The sequence below is a fragment of the Glycine max genome, chromosome 16, assembly GCF_000004515.6.
Source record: "Glycine max cultivar Williams 82 chromosome 16, Glycine_max_v4.0, whole genome shotgun sequence".
Taxonomy (NCBI): Eukaryota; Viridiplantae; Streptophyta; class Magnoliopsida; order Fabales; family Fabaceae; genus Glycine; species Glycine max.
The window spans coordinates 2,904,175-2,914,664 of NC_038252.2; the positions used below are offsets into that span (position 1 = coordinate 2,904,175).

Here is a 10,490-nt window from a genome sequence, read left to right on the forward strand (position 1 = left end):
AGTAGCGTGCTATGCGCTCGGTGTCGCCTTTTATTGTGTTGCGCATAACGAGGTTCGGGTCCCGAAGCTCAGGTTCGGGACACATTTGAATCTGGCACGAGTAATAGGTTAGAGGGAAGAAAGAAGAGACGCCGTTTGAGTTTTGATGCGGTCGAGGTTTCTGCGCGCCGTTGAAATTGACGGTGTTTTCTGTTCAAAATCTATATGCTGCAATTAAATTTTGAAATTAAAATACAATTAAAGTTTACTGACACATTTTTAAAAAAAGCATATTAGTTAGGAAATAATATTTTTTAATATAATATTTTGAGTTTTTTTATTTTTTATTTTTTATTAAAATTTTATTTTGATAGTTCATCCTTCAAGTTCCAGTTCTTACGGATCATTATTATCTGACTTATATTTTAGTTGCTTAGTTTGTGTTGGTTTTTTGTTCTTCTCATAGCAAAAAAAATTAAAATTAAAATTTTAAAAAAAGCGGTGCTTGCCACGTTCTTACTTGACTTGTATTTTAGTTACTTAATTTGCGTTGTTTTTTTTTTCTTCCCTTTATACCAAAAAATTATTAAAATTAAAATACAATTAAAGTTTACTGGCCGTCTGAAATACAACTTTTATGTTGCAATAGCTTATTAGTTGAGGAGTAATTTTGAATATAATGTTTTGAGTATTTTTAACATTTTCTATTAAAATTAAAATTTTCTATTAATAATTCACATAATTAAGGTTGGTGTTTTAGGTAATACTTATTTTTTTAAGTAAAAATATACTAAAATAAAAAATATCTATAACTAATTAATTAGTTGTAATTTTATTTTGATGATTCACATAATTAAGGTTGATATTATAGGTAATACTGATTATTTAAGTATAAATTTATTTTTAATTAAAATTTTACTAAAAATACAAGAAATATCATGTTAAAAAAATTGTTCCTTAATTAATTTGATTTTTTATAATAAAAATAAATCATTTTCTCTGTCTTATACCAAAGTAGATAATCAAAATGGTTCGTTAATGTATTTTAAATTAAATATGAATAAATAAATATAGGCTATTATGTCATAAGTCCGAGTATAATTTAACTTTGATATTTAACATATTTAACTAATGAAAAAAATATAATTAAAAACAAATATTTTATTGAGATGATTAGATAATTTTTTTGATAAAATTAATTATTAATTTTATTAATGAATATTTTGTATAAGATTAATATTATGGTCTCAACAAAATAAAGGTATCATAAAAAATATTTATTTTTTAAATATTTTAAAGTGATAAATAATTTAAAATAAATTATTTCAACAATAAATAGCGAGAGAGTAATTTTAAAATTGGAAATTATGCAAATTTATTGGTCTCTTTCTTATAGAGAAATAGAAAAGAGAAAAAAGTCTTCTATCAAAGAAAAAAAGAAGTCACTGGTTGTCAGAGAATTAGTGACGTATAGAGTCACAGTCACTGATGGCGGTGGATGCTTTTGAAAAGTAGTGACCGACAATATAAAATGTTGTGGGACAAGTGGCGGCTACCAATTGGGACAAATCACTGACTTGGGGTTATGGACGGCTCATCCTTTATGCAAATCACAAATACTAACAAAATGCCAAATACACTCCTCATGATTTATATTTGGTTAAATACTCAATTTAAGTTAAACAACTAAAGAAAAATTCAATTTAAAACATAATTTTAAAAATTAAACCGATAATCGATCCAATCAATACACTGAATCATTGAATTAATGATCAAACCAATAAATTATTAATTAAATCATATATGATCCCATCTTTATTAAAATAACTTGTCATAAAAAAAACACACATATATTGATATTGATATATATATATATATATAAATTATAAATAGTGTACATGGTATTTATATTGAATATGTTAAAGCTAAAGATAATTATTTAAGTTGGTTTAATAGAAAAAGTGCTCTTGGCATTTTCAGTCTTTTATTTGAACAATATATAGCATGCATCGTGTATATTTCAAATTTGTTATTAATTATATTAGTTAATTAGCTCACTTCGTTTAGTGGCCAAGTTGGCTTACCTCTTCTTTGAGGTACTGGTTTTGCATCGAATCTTGTCTAATTGATTACATAATTGATTGATGTGTTTGCTAATCCAATTATATCTTCGATGATGAATTCTAGTGATTTTAATTTATAAAAGTCATGATTTTTAACATTCAATATATTTTGACATGTTGTGATGTTAGGGATCATTTAGTGGTAAACACTTATTCTTCCTTTCTTGAATTCCATTTTTGTTTTCGCATAAAACATTCATGGGAGCTCATAAAAAACTTTATATTTTTTGTTTTTTATTTTATTTGTGATCATTTTTAGGTTTTGATAGATGTTATTGTGATGGACTTGTTATTGGAGTGGAGGATAACTTTTCCCTTAGATCCAAAACTCATTTTTTTCTCATGATTCTTTACAAATTTCTCTTTTTGGTTATATAGAGGTAAGAAAAATTTTAATTTGATTCGATTAATGCCTTGATTATGTGATTTATACTTGAAATGATGATGTTTTTAGTGTCATGTGTTGGATTTGATGGAAATCTAATTAGATTTGATTTGGGATGTATGAGTTTTTGAAAAACTTCAAAAATTGAAGTTTGGGAAAAGAGGATGAAACAATTTGGAATTTGTTCTACATATTTCTAGTTGGGCATAACTTTTGGCTTGTTAGAATTTAATTTTTGAAAATATTATCTTTGGAGTGTTCTGGTTAGGCTGTGTGTTTGTTGGTTCGCTTAGGTAAAGTTAGTTTTTGAAAATGTTGACTCTAGAATGTTGAGGTTGAACTGTGATTTTGGCTCGTTTGGCTAGAATTCTTTAGTTTTTAAAAATGTTATCTTTGGAATGTTCTTGTTTGGGCTATGATTTTGGCTTGTTGGGCTAAATGTTATGGTTGGGTTGTGATTTGGGCTTACTAGGTTAGAATCTAGTTATTGTGGAAATTTTCTTGAAATTCTTCATTTTTTGCGATTCAATGACTTTAAAAATGTTTACGCAAGTGTAATAGGTTTATTTATACGATGATTATGTTGTTCTTGAAGTGTTTATATTATGTTGAGGTGGTTGAATTGTTGTTACTATATTTATGTTTGATGAATTGAATGTATTATTGTTGAGATTGTCATATTATTGATTGAGGTGGTTATATTTGTTGTGGAGAATAATATCTAATATTGAGAATGTCGTATACTTGATGATTTGAATGTGAATTTGGTATTGGAATTGTCTCTATGTGTGGAAAAAAAGTTTGATATGTCCTTTGGGAATGTTCTTTATATTATTATTATTTAAAATGATATATTTGGGAAGATGAGTTTCACATCAGAATTTCACCTTACTAAAGCGAGCCAGAAGTCTCGCCTAATGGGATATCTTTTTAAGTATCATCCATATGTTTTGACTTTGAATAACATGTCACAGTGTTGATAAATACCTTCCTAGAGGATCAGTAACTCTTTTAGTGTATATGAGATGGATTGTTGTTGTGATAAAACTTGATTTCTTGAAACAAACCATGAGTGGGATGGTGGGTACGAAGGTGTCATATATCAAACCTCAAGGAATCCAAGTTTAAATGTTGTTGTTTGTGAATAGACACGTAAGTTGAAAATGGTTAATGAGGTGCTCATATAGGATGATGTGAGTATGTTGTCACGTGGTACTGTTCTAAGCCTTCATTCTCCAAAAGATGATTTGCATTGTAATGGTATTTTTATTTTTTCCTCCACATGCATGATTCGAGGACAAATATTTTTGAGAATGGAGGGAATGACATAGAACTATGGTTCAACCATGCGCTAGAAAGGGATCAAGGTGTGAAAAAAGATATTAAGACTCTAGTATTGAAATCTAATGTCCCAAGAGATCCATATAGAGCTCAAAATGAAGAAATCACTTTAAAAAGATGCATTCTAGAATCAATTAAGACTTAGTTAGAAAATTAGGAATATTAATATATTATATTTTTCCCTTTTTTAATAAAGATAACACACACACACACACATCTTTATCATATGTATAACATTATATTAATATTATATAATCTTTCCTTGTTTTCTTTTATTTAGATTCTAGGAAGTTTTACTTTTTCTTATATATAGAGAAAACATATATGCTCAAAGAGAAAAGATTATTATTGAATTAAAAAATTGAGGTTTTCTTAGTTTTTCAACCCTCAGTATTCTCTTACAAATCAACGATTAGTTAAACTCTGATCTCAACCTCTCCACATTCTTATAAATCAACAAGTTGTTGAAATCCTAGTCTTTTCCATCACGTATGTTTGCATCAATGCATATACATTTTATCTTGAAATTGTTTGTTTAGCTTTTGGCTTTTGAAAACAAGAAAAGTTCACAAGTATTTTTATGAATAAATTAATTAAAGAGTTGAAAATAAAGTAAAATAAAGACTTTCACTTTATTAGTTTTAAGTTGTTATGCAACAACGACGAGTCATTACAAAAGGACCATCTTTTTATTTAAAAAGATTTTTTAAAAATCTTAACTTTATCCTTTTTAATATACAAGTCAGTTTAGGCCAGACCTTTGGGAGACAAAACATAAACTCTTGATGGACTATTTTCACCCCTTACATAACTTTGTATGTTAAACTCTAAATTGTTAATGGATACAACCAACTTCATATTGTTGCTCTTTATCTTACTGGCCAAATTTCCACTTAAAATTTAAAAGGACACATATAGATCAATTGAATAAATTACAATGATTTAATAATAAATATCAATTGAGAATCAAGATTATAAAAGATTTTGGCACCAAGTTGATCCACACAGATTCTCAAACACTGAATCACCCACCCACCTCTCTTGGTTGAGCTTCCCTAAGCTAATACAACCAACATAAACAAAATTCACTTTATATTCATTTTAAAATAATTTGTAACATTTTTTTATTTTAAAAATATTTTATAATTATATATTCTTAAACTCTTTACCTTTTCTTTAATAAATTATTACTACATTTATAACAAATATGATTAACTTTAAGAGTAACAGATTTAACGATATTCTTTATTTGGGCCAGAAAATAATACTCAACACAACAATTAGTCCAAATTGTCGAGGTCCAAATTTCACAAACCAAAAGACTGATGCTAGGTGCACCCATCACTTAAGGAAAAAAGACTGAAATACCCCTAATCTGTAAACCTTTTAAGTTGATCCGTAAAAGGCTTACTGATCAAGTTGATCTGTAAGCCTTTTACAGATCAACTTATCCGTATGCTTAATATCAACATACGGATCAACTTGATCCGTATCAACCCTATAGATCAACTTGATCCGTATCAACCTTACGGATCAATTTGATCCGTACGATTTACGGATCACCCTCACGCACACCCAGAACAAATACGAAGAAAGCGCAGAGACACTTTAGACATTTTAAAAAAATGCTGGATGCACCTAGCATCAGCCCAACCAAAACACGCAACAATGGGTCCACAAAAATTAGCCCACAAGTCGGGGGAGTCGAAATGATTTTTAAGTAAAAAATGGCCTCAGTCTCTAAACTTGAAATGCCAAACACCATTAGTGCAAAAGACCTTTATGCCCACAGCCCAGCTTACACTCAGTAGGTGGGCTCCATAAAGGTACACCAACTCCACCTGAATTTTCACAAACATTTAATTATTTTTTGAAAAATGCGATCCCACACGTTAGGCAACCAATATATCTGACACTCTACAAAAATTTCCCCCCACCGCAAGACCTATCACACTCTCCAATTCTAGCTTATAGTATTTGATTTAATGTTAGATTGAATTGGACACATATTTTCATGTATATTTTATAAGAATTAAAAAAAAATATCTTTTGATTCAACGATCCTTTACAGTTTCACTTGACTCTTCACTTAGTGCGTATAAGTGTTCCTCAATTTCATCCTTATCGTGGAAGTTACTCCCCCACCCTTTCTCTAACCTTACATTTTTTGTTTTGAAAGTATAAGAAATCGCTAAGACCCGATAAAAATTACACCTCTTTTTTTTTTTTTTTAACATAAAAATCACGCGTTTGTCATAAAAATTATAAAACACCATATTATAATATGAAAAACAACATAAAACGTAAATTTTAAATTAAAATAGAATTGATATTTTTAAAAGTAATTTTGAATTATTAAATTTATATTTTTATGACATTTTTAATACAAATATTATTAAATGTAACTAAAGTATTCAAAATATCTGGGAATTGTATAATATACATTCGTGTCCGAATTGAGCATCACACTAGTTACTATTTGGAATTGCTCGGGCTTCTTAGTTTGAATGACTTGAAGACTAGAATGGATTAATAAGATTATGGCACTGACCAGAGACGTTTTTGAAAATCTTGGTAGTTATTTATGGTGTTCGGGCAGCGAAGCAAATATATGAATTGCTTTCACTGCGACTGCGAGGGTGAAATTATATCAACAGAGTTTATCCTAAAAATATTGGAAATCATCACAAACAATACACACTTTAGTATGGGAGTAAAAGAGAGAATAATAGCAAAATCATCATCAACAACAACAACAAAATCTTATAAGTCAGTTAAATGTGATACATGAATCACATGCCCTCCTTCTGCTTGGTTGAAGACCAAAGATTCAGAATAAACAAAACCAATAGGGTAAAATGGAGCAAGAGTCTCAACCCTCAACTAATAGGCATTGAAGTATATTCAACTATGAAGCTCCCTTATTGACATATATCATATTAAACAGTCATTTCTAAAAACTCATGATCACAATACACAAGATAACTGTGCAATATTCAAAATTAATGTGTCTCAAATACGCTAAAGAATGATGGGAACCACATAGGCAAGAAGTCAACACTATAATGGAAGATCACCTGAATTGTCTAGGAGGCTTCTCTAAAACAGCAGAGAAGAACATTTCTTGATCATCCTTATCAACCTTTGGAACAACTACCCATTTGTGCTTCTTATATCTCAGCATTTTGAAGGCCTGCAAGTAAGCATACAAATCTTCCTTCAAGCAGAAGAAGCTGTCTATCCAAAGCAACCCCCCTGGTCTCAGAACTCTATCCCAATCATACAATATAAACTCAAGGAGCACAAGGTCAATCCACCCATCTAGAAACCTTGTTGTGTGAATCAAATCCAGGGTGTTGTCAAAAAATGGAAGCCTTTGGTTTATAGTCAAGTAGAGAGGAACAAGTCCTCTAAGAGCTATCATTTCATTAAAGGGTGCTCCAAAATTGATAGTGGCTGAAACTATAGTCACATTGAATTCCCTCATCCTAGCAGCAAAAGTTCCAGTTCCAACACTGAAGTCCAATCCTATTCTGATCTCTTTTGGCTTAATTCCAAGAACATCAGATATAAGGAAATCCGCTGTCTGGTTTGAATCAGCCTCCAGGCTTATCCATCTTGGCATCTCATGGTTGGTGAGATTGAAGCAGTCTGCACACTTGAAGAATCCCTTACGAGTGGTGTTGCTGGCAAGACACAAGAAGTTCTTGCACCGGTATTGGCTCCATCTGACATTTCTATCATCAGGAAGTTTCCACAAGGATTCATTGATGGGAAATGGCTGGTTGTATAGCTTAGGGGCTCTTGAAAAGCACCTTCTCCTTGGTAAAGGATCACAACCATGAACCATAAGCTTTTGAGCTAGCTTCCAGTCATCATTGCAGATCTCACCAACATCATAGTCCATGTATTCTTCTAGCTCTTCCTTCATGGCAAAGCATGCGTGTCCTATGCTGGTGAAGCTTGCATTTGTCCCCATGAAGTTTTGTTTTCCTAATCTGTTAGGCTTTATCCTGACATACTTGCGAATCTCTTCACGCAGAAAGTAATCAGCAGGCTCATCAGATTGCTTCTTTTTTCTCACCAGAGGATGAATGGTGAAATTATCAGTTTGCCGATTACTCCCTTCACTGTGTTGATGAGACGTCGCTGCTGACTCAAGAAGTCCTAATATATCGGAAAGAAATGAACCTTGCTGGAATACAGATGGGGTTGACGATGGATCCTGTTTTGTTTCCCTCAGTTTGTCCAGTTCCTCTTCAATTTTATGAATTACCATTTCAACGGTTTTCATCAGCACCTCATTTTGATTCCTATTTGGGACCTCAGGATTCAGATTTGAGTATAAAGATTCAGTACCTAGAAATGATTTGAAGGAGAGGAACTTGGACACAGCAGCAACAGAAAGGAGAAGAGCAAGAGCACCCGGTATGAAGATAAAATAGTAAGCACATCTCCATCTTTTTAACTTTGTATTAACATTCTGTTTTGTCATTCCCTTATCTTCAGGACTCAGAATATTGAAAGATTTCATGCGTTCTTACAGAGCATAAAAAGTAGTGAGATACAATGTTCTAAAACCGCACACACCATGCAGTTTCAGATTAAGAAATAACTAAACATATACAGCTCAAAGAGAAGATACTCAGACAGCCTTAGCATCAAAAGTGAAGTTGAAACAAGCACAGAAAAACGGATCATAGAAATTACCTTCAAGCCGATTTACTTTGAAGCTGAAAGTATTGAGAGTGATATTCTCATCATTTATAAAACAATATGGTAAACAAGAATGAACAACTAGATATAGAGGACACTGAGATAAATTGGATATCCATATCCCACGCATACTAATAAATAGAGATTGACACATAATTTTAGTGATTGCTTAAGAAATACTTAAATTCAATATGCAAAAAGTGATTATCACCCACAAACCTATCTTGCATTTCTGGTAATCAAAACATGTTTGAAATATTAAGAATTTGTGATTCAACTCTTGCACGGATCTAGAGGAATGCCAATAGCGCTAGAAAATGCATTAAGGATAGAAAGTAGTACTAAAGAATGAGTTGATGCATGTGGCACCATATTTAGATACAGATAAAGATTATGTTCTCAAATGTGTAGCCGAAGCAAAGTTTGCATAAAACCAGGTAATCTCACGAGCACACGTTATTAGCTAGCTCATACCCGTGCCACGAATCCGTAATTCATTGACTTTCTCTATGCTGAATACGACACCGTAAATATTGTGCCATAAAAAAAAGGCAGAAGACCTTGTTTGTCCCTGGAATGAATGAGCACCAAATGCAAGCTGTCTACTAATGACGACAACCCAATGGGTCCATGAATTGAAAAACGGGAAACAAAAAGGTACCACAACCAATTTCTTAGAGAAAGTTAAAAATAAAATATAAAAAAATCCCCCGAAAAACAACAGAGTCTAATGCTCTCAAGTCTCACCAAGAGACTCCACAGTGGGTCAAACCAACAAAACTAGAACAAAAATAAAAATAATAGTACTACCATCCATTATATCCAATGTCAAATCATGGTACTAACAAAACGAAGTCGCGGACAATTTCCCCTAAAAGTGACATTCTGCATAGTTTCAGACTTTCAGTGCATTACCAATAATAATTCAGTAACCAGCAACACGCTTGCTGACACCATACAACCACATAATCAAAAAACAGAAACTCCCCATCATCAACCATCACGGGAGAAGATTTACACTTACAAAGAACTTAAATACAATTATTCAAGTGTTTTTACCGCTGTTCTCTCGTCAAAAACTGAAGTTTTACTTGGATAATCTGAGTAAAACTAACCAGTAACTATTAAAGGTAAAACTCCAATTTTGATGGGATAATAACAGCATGCAAAAACATGTAAATAACTGATCTAAGTTTTGTCCTTTATGCTTTTCCCACTGAACCCAGCAACCCGAGCCACACCGGAGAAGAAAATTCGAATTCACCTCCTCGCCCTGGCATCGGCGTACTGTGAGAGCGGCACGACCTCCTGCAGCGGCGTCGACAGCGGCGTTGGCATGGGAGAGTTCCGGCAAACGGGGCATGACCCGTTAAGCTTGAGCCACGGGTCGAGACAACACAAGTGAAAGTAGTGTCGACACTCTGGCATCATCCTCAGCATCTCCGAATCCTTGTACTCGCACAGACAGATCGAGCAGGTGCTGTCGTAATCACCTTCCTTAACGTAAGGAAACTTGGGGTAGGAGTTTATTACGGCCTGGTCGAGGCCGGTGACGGCGTCGTTCTGGCGGGTGGCGTCATCGTCGTCGTCCTCGGCGACGAAGATCACGCGCGGGAGGACGATGCCATCGGAGGTGTTGTTACGGGGGGTGTGGCGGTTGTTGTTGCGGTGGCGGAGGGTGCGGCAGCAGAGGTAGGAGGAGAGGATGAGGGTGGAGAGGAGGAAGAGGACGCCGAGGGCGATGGCGATGGAGTAGCCGAAGCCGAGGTTGGTGAGGTAAGGGGTGGGTGGTGGAGGGGAGAAAGGGTTGAAGGAGGACATTGAAGAGAAGAAGGATGAGATGGGGAATTCTCCATTTGTGGAAGGAGAGGGGAGGGAAATTAGTGTTAGTGTTGTTATGTTTTCTTGTGAGGGCCAAAGGAGGTGGGTGAGGATATTAGCTGCTG

General features: G+C 33.3%; 2 protein-coding genes across 2 annotated transcripts; both read right to left on the minus strand.

Annotated features, from left to right (window-relative positions):
• Positions 1-6,568: 6,568 nt before the first annotated feature.
• LOC100809058 (probable methyltransferase At1g29790) lies at positions 6,569-9,168 on the minus strand. Its single transcript, XM_026126227.2, has one exon. The coding sequence runs from the start codon at positions 8,360-8,362 to the stop codon at positions 6,902-6,904; it is 1,461 nt and encodes a 486-aa protein (XP_025982012.1). The 5' UTR covers positions 8,363-9,168; the 3' UTR covers positions 6,569-6,901.
• Positions 9,169-9,336: 168 nt separating this feature from the next.
• LOC112997685 (RING-H2 finger protein ATL67) lies at positions 9,337-10,490 on the minus strand. The gene has a single exon (XM_026126228.2). It carries the CDS (start codon positions 10,363-10,365, stop codon positions 9,805-9,807), a length of 561 nt encoding a protein of 186 aa, XP_025982013.1. The 5' UTR covers positions 10,366-10,490; the 3' UTR covers positions 9,337-9,804.

What these genes read in the sequence shown, in the direction of transcription:
- LOC112997685 (XM_026126228.2), bottom strand. Translation starts at nt 10,365, where the DNA reads ATGTCCTCCTTCAACCCTTTCTCCCCTCCACCACCCACCCCTTACCTC.
- LOC100809058 (XM_026126227.2), bottom strand. Translation starts at nt 8,362, where the DNA reads ATGAAATCTTTCAATATTCTGAGTCCTGAAGATAAGGGAATGACAAAA.